General features: G+C 39.1%; 1 protein-coding gene across 2 annotated transcripts in view; it reads left to right on the top strand.

The window, feature by feature from the left end:
* Window positions 1-11,334: 11,334 nt before the first annotated feature.
* The window catches only part of Slc35d1 (solute carrier family 35 member D1), a 41,386-nt gene continuing 29,781 nt past the window's right edge, over window positions 11,335-22,939 (top strand). Inside the window, exons 1-8 of one of the 2 annotated variants that reach the window (XM_074079827.1) lie at window positions 11,335-11,618; window positions 12,427-12,460; window positions 12,563-12,649; window positions 13,300-13,367; window positions 14,897-14,968; window positions 15,630-15,698; window positions 18,027-18,129; window positions 20,798-20,890. In XM_074079827.1, the coding sequence (XP_073935928.1) occupies window positions 11,416-11,618; window positions 12,427-12,460; window positions 12,563-12,649; window positions 13,300-13,367; window positions 14,897-14,968; window positions 15,630-15,698; window positions 18,027-18,129; window positions 20,798-20,890 (729 nt within the window). In that variant the 5' untranslated portion in view covers window positions 11,335-11,415. The remainder of the gene's footprint in view (window positions 11,619-12,426; window positions 12,461-12,562; window positions 12,650-13,299; window positions 13,368-14,896; window positions 14,969-15,629; window positions 15,699-18,026; window positions 18,130-20,797; window positions 20,891-22,939) is intronic. The other variant, XM_020170801.2, reaches the window with a different exon arrangement.

Consider the following 22,939-nt stretch of genomic DNA (forward strand, 5'->3'; position numbering starts at 1 on the left):
ACTGAGTCATTTTCTCATAAGAAACATATTACATTATATTATTAATATCTCTATAAGAAACATATTCCAGAATTACTATCATATACGGGGGCAGTCAAATAAATATGGAGCCAAAACAAAAGATTATTAGAATATGACAGGCAACTTAATGAAAATATTATCTTGATTTTCTACTACCTGGCAGGTTTTTAAAAATGTCTTAGTTATGCACTTTTCTTTTTAAGTAGATACCCATTTTTGTACCCATTTTACATTCTTAATTTTTTTCTTAAAAAAGGTTTACAAAACCTTTAGATTTGGTAAAATCTCAATTTACTTCTGCTTATGGAGATAGTATTTACTGGAAGGGGACAGATAATAAACAAAAATAACATAGTCAAGAATTGGCAAAGATAAGAAGAAACATAAGGCGGGATTTAGAACAGAGCATCCAGGAACTACAACATTTTAGATAGGTTACTGCAAAAACCCACTTTAAAAAAACCCTAAGGTTTTGTTTGAATTTTATTAGTTTTCTGAAAATGTGCTTTTTCTGATCCAGGCTTCAACGTGGGATACATTGAACTCGTGGCATCATGTATCCTTTACCCTTCTGCTCCATGAATTGTTCAGTAGTGCCTTTTTTAAAAAATGACCTTAATAGTTTTGAAAGACACTGGCCAAGTATTTTATAGAAAGTTCTCAAATTGGGTTTGTCAAATGTTTTCTTATGACTGGACATGGGTTATGAGTTTGGGGAAAGAATATCACAAAAGGGGATATTCTCATAATACCAGTGAGTCCATGTCAACAACATGGCTTTATTTGTTACTGTAAAGCTACTATTTTTCATTTTCCATTTCTATTTGTCAAATTATTTGTTAGAGTAGCTAAGGCCAGCACACATCCAGGGGAAAGAAATTAAGTTCCATCCATTTGAGAAAGGAGTATTAAGTGCTTGTGCACATAAATCGTAATGTGTACAATGGTATCTCATTGCAATTTTTATTTAATTTCCATAAAGACAAATAATGTTAATTATTTTTCATGTATTTATTTGACAACCATATATATTCTTTAGTGAAATGTCTGTTGAGATAGTTTCCACATTTTAATTGCATGTTTTTTTTTCTTACTGAGTTATTTCTTACAGCTTTATATATTTTGGGTAAAAGGCAAATTATGTCATGTGTAAGTATTTTTACTTTGTGGCTTGTTTTAATATTCTTTTAACACTATCACTTACAAAATAAAAGTTTTAAATTTTGATAAATTCAATTTAGCAATGTCTTATTTTATGGAATATGTGTGTGTTGATGTTATATCTAAAACAGTATCAACCAGATAGTGAAATAGAAAGCCCTAGACTTCCCCTCTTCCTGCCTGGAGACACTGGATTGAGACTATATGGACCAGTTCTCTCTATGGGATAGCAAGAAACCAGGTTTAAGCTTTTGCACTGCAAATGAGGAGGGAGAAAGGGGAAGGTTGCTGTTCAATGGGTATAGACACTCAGTCATGCAAGATAAAAAACGTTCTAGAGAGTTGCTGTGCAAAAACACCTGTATAGTTAACAACATTGTACTGTATACTTAAAATTACAGTAAGGGTTGGAGGCATGGCTCAAGTGGTAGAGCACCTGCCTAGCAAGCATGAGGCCCTGAGTTCAAGTCCCAGTACCACCCGACAAAAAGATGTAGATTTTGTGTTATTTTGGGTTTTTTGTTTTGTTTTGTTTTGTTTTGTTTTTGAGACAAGGTCTCACATTGCAGCCTAGGCTGGTCTCCAAACTCATGATCTTTCTGCCTCTGCCTACTGACTGCTGGGATTACAGATCTGCACTACCATGCGTGGCTTATGCTATGTCTGATATTAAGCACACAAATAAAAATAAAAATTCACCATAATAACCAAGTTTACACATATTTTCTCTTGTGCTTTCTTCTAGTTTTATAATTTTAGGTTTTATATAGGCCTGTGATTCATGTTTGGTTAATCTTTATATAATGTGTATATGTTAAGGTCTTTTTTCTTTTTTGCATACAAATATACAATTTTTGTATCACTCTTGTCAAAATAACTATCTTTTCCCCATTAAAATTGTATACCTTTTCAAAATTCATTTAATATATCTCTGTGTCTATGGGATGTCCATTCTACTCCATTGATCTGTTCATGCCAGTACCACAGTCAATTCCTATAGGTTTATAATAAGTGCAACTTAGTGTGAGTTCAGCAAGTTTGTTCTTGTTCTTCATAATTTTTTGACCATTCTGGTTCTTTTGTTTTCCCATCTTTATTTTGAATTATCTTCTCATTTTCTATTTTAAAAAATCTTGCCAGAATTTTGATGGGGATTGCTTTGAACCTATAGATAAACTTGGGGAGGATCAGCATCTCAGTCAAACTGAGATTTCCAATCTATGAACATGGTATAGCTCTTCATTTGTTAGTTCTTCAACTCAACAGAAAAAGCTGGGCACAGTGGTACGCATTTGTCCTCCTAGCTATAGTGGAAAACACCAAGTAGGATTGCGGGCTAGGCCAACCTAGACAAAAAGTGAGACCCTATCTCCAAAATAGCCAGAGCAAAAAGGGCTAGATGTGCGACTGAAGTGGTAGCAAGCATGAAGCTCTGAGTTCAAACCCCAATACCGTCAAAAAAAAAAAAAGGTGCACCAATTATTTAGCTATTATCTCTCAACTACAAACCTATCCTTCCGTATTCTGCTTTGTGAAGCTGTAGCGTGCATTTTCCAGATCACTTATGTGCTTTGCTGGCTGACTCTATGTTAAACCCTGCCATAGTCTGCATTGGAGTGATGCTGCAAAGCTGGTAGAGAAACAAGGAAACACTCCTTCCTGTCAATTTCCTGGTAGCATCACTTCAACTATGATTCTTCACTTCAGCAGCAGCAACTCCTTCCCATAGTTGAATCAATTCTCTATTTTCCTGCATTTTGGACCTGACCTCACCACATCTCCTTTCCCACCTGAGCCAACTGTGCCAGCTAGATGGGTTTTTTTTCAGAAGTCTGGATCCCAACTTATGGGATCCTCCTCTGAGCTCAAAGATCTGACTATCAGTGAGCAGCATCCTTCCTCAGAGGTCTGAGTTTCAGCTATTGGACTCTCTCTTCTAAGTTTCTAAGTTTAATGATTCCAGCCTTTCCTTTTGTTCTATCTGCCCTTCCAGCAGTTGCAACCTACATGCTATCTTAGGGTTTTTAGGGGATTTTTTTGGAGGGGGGTTTCTTTTCCACCTTTCATTTACCTAGTTAACAAATTTTCATACTACTCCAACAACCCGTGTGCTTTCTGTATTTTGACTGGACCCTGGTTAGGATACATACACCTGAGGAATGAATGGACCTTCGAACATGGTATTTAGAGTTCATTTGGTTTCATCCCCAAGCTTGAATGTAATGCCAAGCTTCTTGATAGTGGGGCAAAGAGTGCTTGTTATCCCCGTCCTGCAGATGTATCATGGTTAAATTACCCCCTATAGCTGGTTGTGATGAAGTCTCTTACTCAGCCAAGTGCTTCGAAGCATGTGCCTTCTGTCTTTGTTAGCAGTAATGATCATATGAGGACTGTTGTATGAGACAGAGCCTCCTCCTCCTCCTTCTCCTTCTCCTTCTTCTACTCTTCTTCTTCATCATGATTATTGTTATTTTAGAAAGAGTCTCATTATGTAGTCCAGACTCTCCTGGAACTTGCAATCCTCTTGCCTTACCCTCCCAAGTGCTGGGATTACAAGTGTTCACCACCATGCCCAGAAGATACATTGTTGAGTGCAAGAAATTACTTACAGAGAGAGAGTAACAAGTTCAGGTACGAACATGCTCTGTAAAGTCTCATCAGAGAACAACAGAGATTTTATGGCAGTCCTAAAATGATCTCCCTCTTCTGGTAGCCACAGAACCAGTGCTGCTAAAAATGAAAATTTAATTGTCCAGTTTACATAGTTTACAACATGAATTGAATTTATAACTTTGCCAAGCCTCTCATGTAGAAATTAGGACAATGTAAAGAAAAGAGATCTTAAAACTTGGAGTAGAGCCACATGTGTGTGGACTTATATGGAGTTGAAAATTTTGGCCTCTCAAACACTTTGAGATGTTTCTGACAGTGGCAGTGTATTTTCTTGTGTCTGGGGAGATTCACCTTCCTGTGCTTGAAAACCCAAACTACTATGCTCACACATAGAGTCACATATAACCATACTCCAGGGAACAAGTACAAAGTCCAACTCAGGGGAAAGCAGCTTATAACCAAAAGAATTGTATTATTTCCTTAATTTATTCATTGTAAACTTAGGGAATATGTGTAGGAATGGAGTTTAAAGAAGATGAAATATCGCATTGGATAGGGCCAAATATATTCACATGGTATTCTTACCATGGGTTCTGGATTTAAGGTGTTAGCTCACGCAGGTAGAAGAAAAACTCTGTGTCATAGCCATAAGTGTATACTGTATATCTTCTTCCAGGTCTTCTCCAAAGGGATCTGGAGCCATACTAGGGCAATGGTGTACAGTACTGAGGAAAAGGAAATGACCTTTGGAGGATTATGAAACACTGGCCAATTGACTACTAGTGAAACTGGGGGCTTATTTGGGTATCTCAGTATGTTTAAGCCAATAATAAAATCCCATTAACTAGGTAGCTTTTAAACAACAGAAATTTATTTCTCATAGTTCTGGAGGTTGAGAAGTTTAAGATCAAGGTTTGGGAAGAGTTGTGTCTGGTTCATAGTTGGCAACTTCTAGAAGTATCCTTATATGGTGGAATGGATAAGGGGTCTTTCTCAGGCATCTGTTTCAAGGACACTAATATCCTTTTTGAGGGCTTTTCCCTGAGACCTAATCACTTTCCAAGGGCACCAATGGTACCACCTTGGGGAGTATGATTTCAACACGGTGGGGCACAAGCATTCAGACTACAAAGGGTGAGTTAGGTGATAGAATATTAGACAAATTTGAAACACTATGTGTCCAAGAGGTCTTCAGACCTACTGTGTGATTATTTTTCCAGGTCTTGGGTGAATAATTAGAAGAGACATATGTTTAAGCATAACAGATATCTGTGGTACCTGGCAAATCCTCACACTAAGTCTTTGACACATGGAGTAAGGACCATAATGGTAGAAAGAGGAGGCCTCTGAAACTTTTCTTCCTTACTAGGACATTAAATAAAAAGAAATACATGTTTAGGGAAATTGCAGAGATTAGTGCCATTGTCAAAGAAGGCAAACCTTAGTAAACTAACTGTGATTATAAGTTTACTCAAGAGGTGACTCCAATTGTAGTTGGTATTTCAAGTGTAGGACAGGTTGAACCCTCCTAACCTGGAAAAAAAATCCAAATTCTAAAGTACTTCTGGTACATTTTGGGTAAGCATGACTCAACCTGTATTTTTACTGGGTCAAGCCAAGTTACATTTCCTAACACTTAACATGCAACTATTGACATGGCGAATGCTTTTTTTTGCTATGTCATTTTATAAGATCAACTGAAAGCAATTTTATTTGTATATGTCAGGGCCAGCACTATATCATCAAAGTCTTGCCTCATAATTACATTGAACTTCCTCTCCCTGACACAGTATAATTCACAGAGATCTTGATCTTGGAAACATGCCCATATAAAATCAACTGGTTCAACGCATTGATTAAATTTTGTCATTTACCTCTGATAAATGGGAGTTTGTAAGTGTTTTAGATGGCTAAGACAGGAGATCTTGGCAGTCAGGATTCATTACCTGATATAACAGAGAACAAGAGAGGAGAAGCCAGGTGCTAGGGTTGGGGGTTATGTTGAGTTTCGTTTTACTGGGGAGCATCAAAGAAGGTTATCCAAGTGAACATTTCCAGGAGACAGTTGAATATATTGATTTGGAGTGCAAGAGAACACAGTGAGGTAGATCTGGGAGGCACTGGCAAAACATAAATCATAATTGTAACAATAGAATGAGATTATTTAGTAAAGAAAACATAGAATGAGAAAAGATGACCTAAGATCAAGCCCTGAGGAATGTAAAACTCTAAAGATCTGGTGAAAAAGGAGGCACCAGTAAAGAAGAATGAGGAGGAACCAGTAAAGAAGAATGAGGAGAAACAGCCAGAGAACTAGGGGGAGCCCAGAGAGTAAGGTGTTGCAGAAGTCAAGCAAAGGGAGTGTAGCAAAGGAAAGGGAGAGTATCAGCAAGGGACTCTATAGAGAAGTCAAGTAAGAAGACGAAGAGTGTCCAATGGAGGTCATGAGTGACTTTGGAGTAAGCAGCTTTGGTGTAGCAGAGAGGGCAAAACTAGTTCGATGGCAGATTGGGAAGTGGTTATAAGAAAGGCAGAGTTATGGTGAATAAGTAAATAGTGAGGTCAAACTATCAAGCCTCTTCGGATAGCCAAAGAAGCCACTGGTGTAGGAGAGATTTGTTTAAAGTTCAGTTGTAAACATATTGAGTGAAATGTCTTTATTTCTAATGCTTAACTTGGTGTCAGGTTTGATATTTTTGAATGAATCATTACTGAGATAGCTTCAACGGATTGCTGCTATTTTAGCTTAGTTATTCTTCATAGGGTTGAAAACCACTAAACTTGGTGATAGAAGGAATTATTGACAGTGCTAAAACTTCTCATACTAGCATGAATGTTCATCTGCCCCAAATGAGGCAGGATTGTCTAGTTGGGGAGCACACACTAAAAGCTGAATAGATCTTCACTTAGAACTGTGGGAACCAGTGCATGTCTGCCTTTGACCTATGTTTTCCTGTTCACAAGTTATTTTACCATACCTACTTCCTAGAGTGTTAAGGATGAGTTGAGATTATGAGTTACAATTGTATCACATTGCCAGGGTTACCATCAGTGGTCAGTAAATTCATTCCCTCCAGGCCAGTTAGAGAAGTACCAGCTACTGCAGAAGATTCACACACTTTCCTTGGCCTTTGGTTCTCAGAATTTTTAAAGCATTGTTCAAACAGAGAACCTGTATGACCTTTGCTTCCTGACTATAAGTTAATCAGTGACACAGCACAGCAGATCATTGATGTAGGGCTGGCAGTGGAACAAGAAACTGTGAATGGAGGTGAACACCAAAAGAGACTTACAAAAATACCAGTACAAGAAGAGTCAGAGAGCCAAGGGAAAAAGATAAGTACAGGAAAAAGAAATAAGATGAGTTATGTCAAAAAATAGTGTATAGAATTAGTTTTCCCTGATGGAGAAGCTTAATAGCTAAAGGCAAAGTTTTGATTAAAAAAAGTGATTTAGTTATGAAGAAGCTTTTTCTGTTACCAATACTATCCCGCAAGGTATAAAACTAATTAACCACAGAGTTGAGCTTTCTACATAGAGCGAGCTTACACCTTAATGAAAACATTTACTGCAGTCTTTGCAATTTTATATAACTTTTTTAGATGTTTCAATATTGAGGTTGCTTTTCAAATAATGTATACTTCTTTCCATACATAATTCTGTGATTAATATTACCAAGGTTAAGAAATAGGTAGGAGTACCTAAAATACCAAAAATTACCTAAAACTCTAAGTATCTATATTATGGGAAAGGGACAAAACCTTACTAGAACAGGGCAACCAATCTTATCTTCCTGGGCATGTAATATGAATGTTTGACTCCACTACCTTCCATAGCATTTCATGGAAGGTCCATAGCAACCCAGTCATCACCAGTATTGAGAAAATCCAATGCAGTTCCTGGCCTGTAGTAGTCTTAACAAATATTTGCTAATAAATAATGTAATCATGCTGAGAAAAACAATAGCAATTGCCTAGTTCGGCACTCTTAGGAGGTTTATTTTCATTTTGTGTAGTTGCAATTGATTTATTGCATAAATGTGTGCACAGCATATCATATCTTCACAGGGTAAAACTTAAACTATTATCCAGCTTCTTTTTTCCCCCCTCCATTATTGCCATTTTTGTAAATGAGAGTTTTATTTTCATGCAGTGTTAATGGGAACATAAAATTTGAACAACTTCTGTGGAGATCAATTTGTTGATTCTATTCACTGAAAAATGTAGGCTTTGATTAAGCAACTCTGCTCCTAGAAAGGTATACCTACATAAAATTGATTAGACAAGGGTGGCTTACAAACCGAAAAGCTGGCAATAGCCTGTTTCGAGGAAAGATTCCGTGATATTATCATGCAGCTAAGAACGGACTCTTCTGCAACTTTTAAGCAGAACGAGGTAGAGTTTATATGCTACCTTAGAAAGACCTTCAAGGAACACTAAAAGAGAAAGGTTGCATAATGGTAATTATAATGTTATTATTAAAATAAACATTTAGAATGTGTTTACTATGCCCTAAGCACTTTACCTTTATGCACTCAGTTTTTGTTAGCATAACCCTATGCGGAGGATACTACTGCTGTCCTCATCTGGCAGATGAGGACACTGAATCACGGGGTTATCCAGTAACTTGCCCAAGGTCAGAAAACTAGTGTCAGAGGCAGAATTCTGGCTCTAATCCAGATATGTTAAAAACGTATGAAGAGGTATGTTACATATGCATATGTAGGTATATATACAGACTTGTGTGTACATATTTGCTTTTGTTACTCTTATAACATTTTTGTCACAAAGAGTGTTCTCAAATATAAACTAGCCATTTTTCTTCTACTGCTAGCACTCAAAAAAGATTTGACTAGCCAGGCACCAGTGGCTCATGCCTGAAATCCTAGCTACTCAGGAGGTAGAGATCAGGAGGATCGTGGGTTGAAGCCAGCCCAGGCAAATAGTTCTAAAGATCCTATCTTGGAACCACCCAACACAAAAAATGGCTACTGGGAGTGACTCAGGTGATAGAGCACCTGGCTAGCAAGTGTGAGGCCAGAGTTCAAACCCCAGTACTGCTCAGAGAGAGAGAGAGAGGGGGAGAGAGAGAGAGAGAGAGAGAAATTTGTTTTTCCTTGTTATTAGTTATACATCTACCATTCACAGACTCATTTAACTAAAACACCTAAACTGTGCTAGGCACCCTTGCCTGCCCCTGTCCTTAGTGGAAGAGAATGACAGGTAAACACATAATCCATACTCTCCATACTATGGTCTGAATGTGTTCCTAAAATATCCATGCTGAGACTTAATCCCCAATGTTACTGTATGAAAAAGTGAGGGCTTTAGGAGGTGATTAAGTCATGAAGGCTCCACCCTTGTGAGTGTGGTAGTGCCTTAGAAAAAAGGCTTTCCACTGCACTGGCATTTTGACCTGTTTTATCATCTGTGGACACTGTTCTATTTCTTTTTATTGTTGTGTTGGGTGGAGGCACATTGTAGCATTTACAAAAGTTCTTACAATGTATCAAATCTATCATACTTGAATTTCCCTCCTCCACTGCTCTCCCCCACCCCATTTCCAGTGGCCCACTGTCTTCACACCCTGAGGAGTAGTGTTCAAGGCACCATCTTGGAAACAGACACACCCAACCTGCCAGTGCCTTGACCTGAACTTCTTACCTTTGTGAGAATTTTTTTTTTTTTTGCAGTACTGGGGCTTGAACTCAGGGCCTTCACCTTGAGCCACTCCACCAGCCCTATTTTTGTGAAGGGTTTTTCGAGATAGGGTCTCGCAAACTATTTGTCCAGGCTGGCTTCGAACCAGGATGCTCCTGATCTCTGCCTCCTGAGTAGCTAAGATTACAGGTGTGAGCCACTGGCACCCAGCTGTTAGAAGTTCTTTATAAATGACACAGTCTCAGGGACTTGTTGTAGCAGCAGAGAAAGGCACTCTATAAAGTGGGCACACAAAGATGGGGGTGAGGGACACAAAGAAGAGATGTCAACTCTTTGGAGGGTAGGGAGGGGCCGTGTGAGGAAGGCTGCCAGAGAAGATGCAATGCTTTGCCAAACTATAGAAAGAAAAGCAGGAGTTCTTCTGGTGATAGGGTTGGAGAGGTGGAGAAATGGGAATAGAGATGCAAAAGCATGAACCCACATGGCTGGTTTAGCTGCAGCTTAGGTAGGGAATGTAGATAGTGTCTCTGGAGAGGTGGGCAGGAGCCACATCACCTAGGCCCTTGTAAACCATGTTAAGAACTTCACATGTCCAATTCTGACACATGCTACAATGTAGATGAACCTTGATAATAGTCCAATGGTTACTAGAGAAAATGGTGAGGAGTGGAAGATGCGGAATGAATCTTTAACTGGTAAAGAGTTTCAGTTTGAGATGGTGAAAAAGTTCTGGGGATGGATTAGTGGTGCTGGTTGCATAGCAACGTGATTGTACTTAATGTCACTAAATTGTACACCCCAAAAGGACAAATGTTAAATTTTATGTGTATTTTACCAGTTTTAAAATAAAGAGAAAAAAAGAAATTGAAAAATACAGAGACCGAGCATTTAGAGAAATAATTCAAAGCTTTTCTTTACTGATATCAAAATTAGATATGGTAATTTCTGCTTAAACCGATGATTTGCATCTATTCTGTAATGATGGAACTTTACTGAAAATAAGCTCAGTGCTGGTTTTACACCACAGAGATGGGGAGGAGATTCAGTTCAGAGGGGCCATCTAATTTTCCAGGACCACACAGCTAGGGGTGGGGGACATTTAAAGGAATCCTGGAATTGGAACTCAAGATTTTTAATCTCCAAACACCTTGTGCTTTTTAACCAATCGCCTAGCAGCTTATCTTGCTACTTTTTTGGATATAGCAACTTTTTTTTTTTTTTTAAATCCCTTTTTGGTCTGCATAGAAAGTATCCTTTAGTGTTTTCTGGGTAGTGTGAGAAGCCTGAGGAGGTGCAGATTCTTGTTGCTTGTTTACTGTCGAGTCACCTCTGACACTTTTAAGGAGCTTTAAGCATCTCCATGAAAGACCGAAAGCATTGTAAATAAGTGCCAGTGCAACATCTCGCCCAACTACTCAGCCAGCCGTCTGCTGCAGAGGGCGAGGGTCTGCACTCTTGTTGCGGCAGTAGTCTGGAGAATACGGCCCCCAGAGCCCCAGCGCCCAGCTGCGCACCCAGGTGCGCTCCCCGCGCGTGGGGACACCCAGCACGTGCTCGTGCGCAGGCGCAGGAGGCCGCGTCGCCAGGCGCTCCGGTGCCCTCAAGTGGTTCCCAAGCTTCCCCTCCTTGTGCGCGCGGGCCCGGGGTCGCCACTGCCCCTTCCTCAGAGCCTCTCCAGCCCCTGTGCAGGCCACGCCGGGGCGGCCCCTCCCCTGTGACCCCGCGTAGCACTATGCCGGGGCAAAGTCCCCGAGGGTGTGAACCCCAATGTCCCTGCCCCTGGGCGGGGACGGACTGCGGCAGTGCGGGGAGCCGAAGCAGGGAGCGCAGCCGACGCGGTCCTGCCCGGAGCCCGCGAGTCCCCCCCCGGAGCGGCCGCAGACCCCGCGCCGCTCGGCCCCTCCGCTAGGCCCGCGCGCGGCTCCCCTCCCGGGCCCGCGCCGCCGCCGCCGCCGCAGCCATGGCGGAAGTTCATAGACGTCAGCATGCTCGGGTTAAAGGAGAAGCCCCCGCGAAAGCCTCCACACACAGAGATGCGGAGGATCTGGGGATGGCGTCGGCCGAAACGCTGACGGTGTTCCTGAAGCTGCTGGCCGCCGGCTTTTACGGCGTCAGCTCCTTCCTGATCGTGGTGGTGAACAAGAGCGTGCTCACCAACTACAGGTAGGGCCGCGGCGGCGGCCAGGCCGCGAGACGCTCGGACGGCGGCGCGCGGCGTCCCGGACTTTGGCTGCCCGAGTTGGAGCGGAGCAAAGTTGGGCGGGCGCAGCGCGGGGCAGCGGGCGGCAGGGCGGGCTGCGGGGCCGCGGGGCTGGGGTCGCGCTCGGCGGAGCTCCGGGGACCCCGCGCGCTCGGGCCGCGTGCGCCAGCGCCTGCGTGCGCCTGGGCAGCCTCGGAGCTCCCCGCCTTTCTCCGGGCGTGCCGCAAACTTCTCGGGGACTTTGATCCCAGTGCATGCCAGCGGGAGCAGAGAGAGGGATGCTCTGTGTCCTCTCAGCCTGGACCGGGCCGGGACAGCGGGGTGCCCCCTCGCTGGCTGACAGCCTCGGGGGATGTGTGTGTGTCCTCACACCCATTTATGATTATTTTGCGCTCTTGCTGTCACTGGGACTCCGAGGCAGAAGTGAGTGTGTGTATTTCCCTTAAAAAAAATTTTTTTAAAGGTGTGAAACCGTTGAAGAGATATATGTGTTAACTTCCTTGAAAACTCCGTTGCAGGAAGCCGACTGAAATTGTAAAATCAGACAAGATGAGACAAGTGGCCGCCCAAGGCTATAGGAATCATTGGTGTGGCCTGGCAACCAGCAGAATTTTTTTTTTTTAATTTGGATAAGAGGCTGGAGTTGTGGATTGTATCAAAATGTATCAAAAAGTTAAGGTTGCCAGTGTGTAGATTGAATTCACTGTGCCAAATGTGGGCTTTCTGACCATTTCTTTTTTTTTCCCCCTCCGTTCTTTACCCTTTTTGTAGATTTCCCTCTTCGCTATGTGTTGGACTTGGCCAGGTTAGTTGGAATCTTCTGCATTCCACGGTTTGTGTTGTCAGAACTTCTGTGTGTGTCTTTATGAGGTAGAACAGTGTATCTGTGTGTGTTCTCTGTTTACAGATGGTGGCCACAGTAGCAGTTCTCTGGGTGGGAAAGGCATTCAGAGTAGTCAAGTTTCCTGACTTTGACAGAAATGTACCTCGAAAGGTAAAAGGAAAAAATGTGGTATTTTATTTTATGAAAAAGTCATTCTGTATTTTTATCAGTGCCTTGCATAAAAATTGCAACCTTGAAATCCCCCAGTCCAGAGTGTATGTAATGCAAGTTGAAGAAAAAAATTCAGTAATATGTGTGAGAAGTCGCACACTCTTTAAACTTGAGGAGGGGGCAAAAAAAATCCTAGGAGGCTCTTCTCTTGTAATCATTGCACACTTGGTAGGAGTACAGCCGCCTTGCAGTGTCTGTATCCATCCGATCCAACCAGTATATTCCGAATTCATTATTCTTTGTGTTTATTTCTATATTCTTCTGTCTGCCTCTGTTTGACTCCACATGAAGATGAAACTGGAACGCCTTGCCTTTCCCGCTAACATTAGCGCCAAGGGCCTACCTGCGATCATATTCATATCTTTGCTGCTTTTTTCTCTGCTCTCCCCCCCTCTTTCTGCTAGAGTAATGTTATATATCCAAGAATAATGTTTGAGTGTTTCTTGGGGGGCCAAAATTGTTTATGAGACCTAATCTTAACGTTTCAAGTGGAAAGAATTTGATTGTATAAACAGAATTGTTTGTTTGAAAGGACCTTGTTTTAGCTGTCTTTATTATTGAGTTTTGTTATCCCTTTTTAAATTTTCTAGACGTTTCCACTACCTCTCCTATATTTTGGGAACCAAATCACGGGACTGTTCAGCACAAAGAAACTGAAGTATGGATAACTTTATTTTACTAGTGAGGTTAATATAATGTATCTTAAAGCTGTACATGAATGTCAGATAATTAATTCATTATTACTGATTCTGGAAAAAACAAAACTACCAGAAAGCTTCTTTTACTAAAGAATGAAGATGAACACCAAAGGTTTTAATTTAAGCTCTTTTCTTTTGAAAAGACAGGGTAGCTTTTTTTTTTCCCCCCTTCTTACTTTGATGTTAGAAGTCTTAAAATATTACAAAATGTTGTGAGAGAAGATTTGCACTGTTTTTTCAGACCATTAGTAGTGAAAAATATATGCCAGGCTTCTGGGGATTTCATGTCTTTAATATAGTTCACAAGTACTTTATTGCAGGCAAGTCCCACACAGCACAATTAGAGGATGAGCACAGGACTTTGACAGTTTTTCTTTTAACATGAAATGGTCAAAATCAGATGGAATCCTGAAACAAATAAGACTGATACCTTACCCATGGCTGTATAACTGGAGAGGCAGCACATTCACTGTTAGAAAAAAGCGATAGCTCTCCACTTCATGGCAACACTGTCTGTTACCCTTCACCTCCCAGTTCCTGGCTGCTCTACTTTATGTTGGTGTGTGTGATATTACAACTGCACACAGAGGGAAACTGTAACAGAAACCGGGGTGTTCATGCTTCTACGAGCTGAATGAAGCCCAGGTGTGTTGCTTTATCATCTAAAGATCAGAGGCAACGCATTTTTTGTTTCCTCCTTTTTTTTAAACCAAGAAATCTGATAGAATGACCAAGGATATCTCTGGAACTCTTTCCAAGAAAGTCACATTTATCCTGGGTAGGACATCCTTTTCCATTTCATTACCAATGTGGAAAGAAATGTGGGCCTGCTGCAACGTGCTGCTTGTATCTAGTGTGCTTTTTCTTTGTCCATTGTCATCCATCCATTCATTCACACCTTTCCTTTGGTTACCAGTTAAGGATAAGGCACTTTGGAGTGAGATAAGATAAATTCAGAAATAATTATATTGCTAGTGGTTGTATGTTTAATAGCACAAACAAAACGCCCTAGGAATTTAGAGGAAAACTTCTATAAAAGGATAATCAAGGAATGTTTCACGGAGTAATATTTTCATACATGTGTTTTGATGGTCTAGGTGGTAGGAAGGAAAGGCAATCCAGTGAAGGAAAGAAGAAATAGACCTTTTCTATTAAAGACTACCATAACCAGGATATTACCACAATTAGTAGAGTAAGATATAAAAATGTATGCTGTTCTGTGATATTAGATGCATGATGTCTACCATTTTATAGTTAACCTACTGTTTCTCACTGAGTAGTTTTTTAAAAGCAACCTTTTTAGGCTTTTAACTCAGAATTATTTTGAAAGTGAAGTAAGGGTTTAATTTAATCACAAGTTCATCAGCATGGAATTTTCACAGTGGAAGGAAGAGATTAGCATTGTATTAAACTACCAATTTGGAGAATCTTGGTTTAAAAATATAAATTGTTGAAACTTTATTTTAACTAATTATCTTTATTGTTGCAGCTTGCCAATGTTTACAGTTCTGAGAAGGTTCTCCATCCTGTTTACAATGTTTGCTGAAGGAGTTTTACTCAAGTGAGCTAAATTTCTAATACACCCAAATATATTTTTAAACAACTTTAAGCAGCTTGAAAAGCTACCCAGCATGTGTGAGATATTACAATTACTTGGCTTGTTTCTACTTCAACTTCTGAGCAGTTTAGGCAACCTCCTTTCCTTGTTGTAGGAACTGATAGTTGTGGAGCAGTAGTTGGGATGGTTATGAGCTGAAGATAGAAATTTGTATGCACATGAGACTTGTTTTTCTAGAGTTCCTGTAGCTTTTGCTGCCACTGGGTGAAGCCGGCTCAGGATCACAAGCATAGGTTTTAAATAGTGTTCATGTCTTGGCTACTTTTACTACAAATGTGTGTGACTTTTTCCCACTTAAAGAAACTGACTTGAACATTGTATGCACATATGAATAAAAGAAATTAAAATAAAAAGAAACTGACTTGTAAAAAATTCCAACTCACTAATAATAACAAATGGCAAGAATAAGAAAAAATGAGTATGAGTCATATAACAAAATGAGCTTTTGCTTCATCAGAGGGGTTCTTTTAAATATCCAGTACCTTGGAAATATTTAAAGTAGATTATGTTTTTTTAGAAGAACATATATCACTTTTGTCTATGTTGTAAAATGAGTCTAAATGAATAACTAAAGTCATGTATATATTTTTTAATTATTTTGTAGGAAGACTTTTTCTTGGGGTATTAAAATGACTGTATTTGCAATGATTATTGGAGCCTTTGTAGCTGCCAGGTAAGACGTGGCCCTATAGCTATCACATTAGAAATTATCTTATTATTGGTAATAAATGATCAGTTATCAATACGATAATTCTTCATAGCCTCAGTAAGGAGTGTATCTTTGAAGAATATTCAAAAGACTCTTCAAAAGGTTAAATCTTTTCAGCTATATTAAGATCAGTTCTAGTAAATTTTCAATTTTGGGGATGCTTAAAGTTAACTTTATGTAATTTGGGGTTTGTTACTTCTGCTGTTCACTGAGCGCATACCGTGTGCCCAGCAGTATGTTGAGCGTTGAACACATCTATGTATTCACAACTCAGAGGTATCTAATAGTTGAAGAAACTAAAACTATGACTTGCTCAGGGTCACACATCTAGTGAACGGCAGAGCTGGAAATTGAAACTGTGCCTGACTTCAGAGCCTATGTTCTGTAAGCCAGGGGGCATTCTTTTACTTTGTATGCTGTTAAAGAAAATGGTGTCTGTTCTTCTGTGAGGTCAGGCGGATGACAACAGACCATCTACCTTGAGGAATAAGGAGTAACAGCTTTGTTTCATTTGGCCTTACCTATGACATATCACAAATGTGAGAACTCTTTAATTTAAAGCTTTTCCATTTTTCTTCAGTTTCAACTTTAAGATGCATGGAGAAAGACACAAAGGAATGATAAACATTTTAGAAGAGAAGTGTACTAATTACTCTAATTTGCTTATTACACATCATACACATGTAGAGAATTATTGCACTGTACCCCATAAATATGTTCAATTACTATGTGACAATTTAAGAAGAAAGGGAGGGAAGAAGAAAGGAAGGAAAGCAAAAAGAAGGGAAAGAAGGAAGGAATATATGGGGAAAATGTATATTCAGAGACTTAGAAAATTAGAATGATTTCTAGAAGCTTCCTATGACATTTTACTCAGCCCAAGCCCTGCATAGATGGATTTGCTAATGCCACAAATTCTGCCTGAAATAATTTTCCATCTGGGTGTTCAGTATACTTCTTGGATTACCTCACTTTCTTTCATCAGATCCCTGTAGTACCAATGGGAGAAAAAGAAGTCAAATTCTATCTTATCTTAAATTGCAAGTGAAATTTCATTCTAAAAAAAAAAAAGAGGGTGGGATATTTTGTTACTAAAGTTTGGTTATATAATAGCGGACTGCTTTTCCCTTTATGCTGTATTGCCTCCTTGGAGAAAAATTCTTTACTACTTTTTTTCAGAGGTGCTCTGCTAACTTCTAAACATTTTGAAGTATTTCATTTTGAAGTGTTTTCTCCACAACTGTATGAACCAATGGGGTTTCCTCAGGCCGAACTTTGGTCTATAAAGTTAGCGAGAGTTATGAGACTGGGGTGTGGGAGTGTTAGGCTAGTCCCGCCTGAAATTACAGTGACCTGGAACTTCTTAAGACGTGGATCCACTTCACAGTTTAGCCTCAAGTATATAGTTAACTTTGCAAAGTCATAGACTGGGAGGCACTGTTTCAGCTAGGGTGCTAAGGCATGCTGGACACAGTCTTTTCTCCAAGATTTTCATTTATTCATTTAAATTTATTGAATTTTGTCCACTACTCTACCAAACAGCAAAAACTTTCAGTTTCTGTAATCTCACCAGTTATACCTCAAAGGTAGTTGAGCAATTATTTAAGTAGATAAGGTCCTACTGTGTTCTTAGATACTGTTGTGGCTCAATCTCAGAGTCAACTGTGATCCATGCTTCAGAAATTCCACCCAGTATATAACTCCCTATACAAATTAGTGCTATGTTTTGTTTGAAACTTTGGAAAAAATGATACGTTAACATGCTTTTGGTTTCCTTATCTATGAATTGATGCCTTCTGCCTGTTTCAGAGATGTACCATAATGGTAAAGTTGGTTGCATGTTACCTGGTTTTGAATTCAGAGTAGTAGACTATTAACCAACATGACTGAATTTTTTTTCAAGTCAAGGTTTCCCTGTGTAACCCAGGTAGGCTTAGAATTTGAGATCCTCTTGCCTCAGCCTCCCAAGTACTGGGATTACAGGCATGAGCCAGCATGCCAGGTTCCATGATTGATTACTTCTAATGAGGTGTTAAGTATCAGAGCTTCTCATGTCTAAAGGATCCCTTGAGTATGAAATTGCCACATGTGACCAGGACTCAAGAAACACTCATAAACCCCAGACTCCCCTACACCCTAAAAAAAAGAAATACTCATAGCTGCCAAAATGCATAATGTTCTTTTACCTAGATAAAAATATGTTCTTGCAAATTTTGTAGTTCAGACATATTTAAAATTAAGTTAATGTAAGTTATTATTATTGTAAGTTATTCTTTTGCTTATGTTTTGCAGCTCTGACCTGGCATTTGATCTGGAAGGATATGTTTTTATTCTGATAAATGATGTCCTCACAGCAGCAAATGGTGCATATGTGAAACAAAAATTAGATTCAAAAGTAGGTAGAAGAATAAAACTTCTTTTTTTAGATGTTTACTAAGTTGGGGATGGTAGTGTTAATTTATCGGGGAGAAGTGTGGAATTAGGAAAAGTACTGAGGAGGGGTGGGAAGGACATGGGCTCTCTGAGGGTAAAAAGCCAGTACTTTGGTGCTGACATAAGGAAATTATTTTTTAATTAGGAATTTGGTTTTATTGATGACTTTTTTGGAAGGGAGTGTGTGATTATTGACTTAGTGGGGTATGGAAAATCGAGAGAAGTGTTCATAGTGAAGAACTCATAGAGAAAAGTGTCATAACTGCTCTTGGTTGTATTCTGGAGAACTTGGTGAGGGACCTGGGATGGAAAACAGAAATAACTGGAACCTTTGGGACAGTCACGAAGGGAAGTGAATGTCAGAAGGTTGCAGAATCAGAATGGCCTTGTGTAGTTGCCCTACAAATAGTGGGAAACTTTAGGGAACTTTAGTCAAGGGCAGCATTAACTTCCCTGGCCTGGATCTCATACACATGAACTTTGTATGCCCAGCTTTTTGCCATTTGCTGGTAGCATGTATACGAAGGCTTTTAAAGGTATTTTTATTTGCATACTATATACTTTAAATATACACATTAAATTTTAGTTTTAGATGAAGTCAGACCATCAGAAAACTGAATATTGAGCCACATTGCTTTTGCTGCATTATGAGGGTACATTACTGTAAAGAACAGCTGTATGGAGCTCACTTTATAATTCACAGGGTTCTTACTGAAGGAGTTGTCCTTGATCTCATAACATGTCTTAGGTGACCACCCACACAAACTGTTTATCTTAGATGTCACCATAGTTTTTCCTGAGCAGCTGGTCCATTTTTTATCTTATAATTGAACCTTATAACTGACCATGGTTTTATCTTATTTTTCTACCCATATTTTATCTTCAGTCAGATGACTTTGTCTGTGGAGTTCCTAGTCTGCTCTGTGATACATATAGCATTTCTGAAATTACTTCCTGTCCTTTTTTGGAACTGATATGATAAATACAAATGCTCTTCTCGATCATTGTATGTATTTGTGTTGCGCTGGTGATGTCTTCGCCTTTGCATTTTCCTCCAGAAAAGAAGTATATTTTATTTATTTGGCTGTCCCAGGAGGTTTCCTTTTTCTCAGAGGGTTTTTTTTTTTTTTTTTGCGCTAGGGACAGGGTAGATTTGTTTTCAGAACATTTTCTTTAAGTATGGCTTTTATGCCTTAGCCTGCCTTTATTTATCTTGATGGTTATGTGTGATGGTTGCATTTTCATGAAAATAGAAAAAGGGGAACAGTTTCAGATTTGGTTTTGCTCTTTCTTATTCTTTAACCCATTTACTGTTTGGAAAGTTAGGCACTGATGATAACTTTTCAGTTACCCAGCAGGTTCAGCTGTCTCAAAGAGTACTGTCCAACAGATGTTTCTGTGACGATGGAAATCTTTATCTCTACTGTCTATTGCCAGTAGCCACCAGACACACATTGCTGTTGAGTACTTGGAAAGTGATTGGTATAACCAAAAATCCAAATTAGTAGTTTTGTGTAATTATGATTAAATTTAAATAGCTACATGTGGCTGCTATTTTGGATAGTACAGTCAAGAATGCATTCTTTAAAGAAAATAAAGAGGGTTTTAGAGTATTCTACTCCTTTAATTCCTCATTCAGAAATGACTCGTGACTTACTTGTATTTGAACTTTTACACTTATTGATCTGATTTCTTGGTTCACAGATTACAAGCAACAAACTAGAAGGCAGAATTTTATTTAGAGGTTTTTGCCTTTAAATGAACAGTATTAGTATCTACCTCTTGTTATTAGGTCAGCTAATAAGAGAAACAAACAGAAAAACTACAGAAGACGGAAGTACTGATAAGAATATGATTCAGGAACTATTAAACCGCATAAAGGATGGCACTCTATGAGAGCACAATGCAGTAATGCGAGCTTATGGTGATGCCCTGAGTCAGACGTTAGCCAGAGTTCTGTCCTTGGAAGTTAGGGGAGCTGGGCATCATCTCTAGTCCCAGCACCTGGAGGCTGAGGTTGCAGGTCCTGAGTTTGAGTCCAATCTATGTTAGCTGAGTAGTGAGACACGCATCCCCCTTTGAAAAAAACCAAAAACAACTAAACTAAAAAGGAGAAAGATATTCAAGACAGTAAAAATGTGAAAGGAAAACAGAATACTTCTGGCATGTGTGTTTTTGTCAGTTATCTGTGTTTTCTTACTTGCGCATCCCGTAGTTCCTGGATAATACTCTATCTCTGAATGGCTGGGCTCCCATCTTAGAAGGTGGTTTTGTCCCAATATAGTTTTTTTCTTGGGTCCGTATGAATGAGGCAAACCTTTTCACTGGTTCTTGTGACCATAACCAGTCAGTTTTTTGGTTTATCCTGAGATGCTTTGAATAAATCAGAAGTTTTATTACCTATAATTTTAGGACTGCTTATAATCATAGGCCTGTGAGCATTAGTCATCAGTCTTAAAGACTTAGTGCTGTGTTTCAGACTTGAATGCAGTTATTGAAATTAAAACATTTTTAACCTAAAAGTCACACAACATAATACATACGTGTAGCTGGGATAGCAGTCTGTACAGGGATGTGTATATATCTGTCTGCTAGAACCAAATGAAACACCTACTTATTTACTGTTCCAGGAGCTGGGAAAATATGGTCTGCTCTATTACAATGCACTGTTTATGATTCTGCCCACCCTGGCCATTGCATATTTCACAGGAGATGCACAAAAGGTAGGACTTTCTAATTATGGCTTAGTGGCTTATGCTGATGAATTGCATTATTGTTATGAACAAAAGATAGACTTTGAGTTGTTAAAAGGAAATGTGCTTATTAAGTGACTGCAAATTGAGAATTTACTCTTTAGCTTGCTAATGTCATGCTAACCTTTCTTCTTGGCGTAATCATTGGAGAGTTCTAAAATGGCTTGAAATAGCTCTGGCTGGCAACATAAAAATAGTGCATGCTAAGTCTTGTCTTTTTCTTACATGCCAGGATAGAGGAAGGAGATTTTGCATTTCTATTAAACTATAAAATAGGAATAGTAGCAAACTAGCCTTGGCAAACAAAAAATCCTGAAATAGTAAAATTCTTTTTTATAATTTTTACTATCATATTATTGTTGTACTGGGGTACACTGTGACATTTACAAGAGTTCTTATATTATAGTTGAATTCACCCTCTCCATCATTCTCTTTTATCCCTCCTCCCTCCTCCCTAAAATAGTTTCAACAGGTCTAATTTTTCCATTTTTATATGTGAGTATTTTATATTTCCACCATATTCACCTTCCTACAGCCTTTCCTTATATCCCCCCCCTCCGCTCCAGTACTAACCCACCAGACAGGACCTGTTTTGCAGTAGTAAAATTCCTTAAGCCATAAAGAAATTTTAGGGGTCATTAGAATTCTCTGCTTCTCTGACAGTTGTCATCCTGGCTTAAAATTCCAAGGGTTTTTTTTTTTTGTGGCACTGGTTCTTGAACTCAGGGCCCCACACTTGCTAGGCTAGGCAGGTGCTCTACCACTTGAGCCATGCCACCAGCCCTTTCCCAAGTCTCCCCCGCACCTTAGGAGATACTTAGTCTTATGTGGTGCTTTCACCATATAATAGCAGCTAATAGAGTAGTTTGCCAATTTCCTGCAAAAGTTTAGTTAAATAAATGTAGAATAGAGTAGCAAAATAAATTCAGGGAATTTTTCTCTTAAAATTAGCTCATATTCATAGGAGGAAATTTGATACAATATTGTAGAATTCACAAAATTTTGTAAACTAACTGAAAATCTAGGATTCTAATCAAGGATTTCTGTCCCAATATTCTACTGATTCCTCTGGCTTCTTCACTATTAATGTGTTGGTTGTTTTTCCTTATGACAGGGATGATTTCCACATATCAGTGGGAGCCAAAATTAAGGGTTTTTGAAATCTGTTAGACTTTTGGAAAATTCTTCTTAAAACAAAGGTAGGATGTTGACAACTCATGAAGCTTTATCTTTTCAAGACCTCTTTCTTTTAAAGAACTTGTACAGTTCATCTTGAATCTATGCATAAATGTTTTAATGAACCATTATCTGCTGTCAGAAGGCCTAAACATGGCTCCAAAGTAGGAAACAGCTATTGCTTGAATAGTGTTAGAGCTGTGAAGAAAGTGGGATGAGAAACTAACATTTACTGAGTTCGTATTTTGTACTAGTCACTTTATATATGTAATATAAAGTAGCCTTCACAATAGCTATAGGAAGTTTCAACTATCCCTGTTTTGCTAATGTGGAAGTTGAGGTTCAGAGCACTTGCCCAAAATCTGACTGTTAATGGGTAGAAGAGTCAGGATTTAAACTCACACCTTACTCCAATGGGCAGGATCTTTTCACAGTGTTCTGCCTTCTTCTAGCAGACTCTGACTGAAGTATCCTTTACTTTTCAGCTTTGGGACAAGAATGTGATGTAAAATAACCAGCCCCTCATGACAGAACAAATGGTTCTAAATCTTTAGGCCAATCTATACATGAGAAAGGTTGGAAGAACTAATATGGTTAGGTATTCTAAGGACTTACCAAACATGGGATTTTCATCCAGTTTTGACTAGTAACTTGTAGCTACTTGAAAGAATTGACTAATGGAGATATTTCTTCATTCCAGAGTGATGACAATTTATGTAGACGTTTATAACATAATTTGTGCATATTTCAATGTTCAGTAACTTACATTCAGTTTGAAATATTCACTGATTAATTCAAGTATGATATATTTTTGACACATTATAAGAACTTTTTTGTAAATGC

This window comes from Castor canadensis, chromosome 7 (genome assembly GCF_047511655.1).
Source record: "Castor canadensis chromosome 7, mCasCan1.hap1v2, whole genome shotgun sequence".
In the NCBI taxonomy this organism is placed as follows: domain Eukaryota; kingdom Metazoa; phylum Chordata; class Mammalia; order Rodentia; family Castoridae; genus Castor; species Castor canadensis.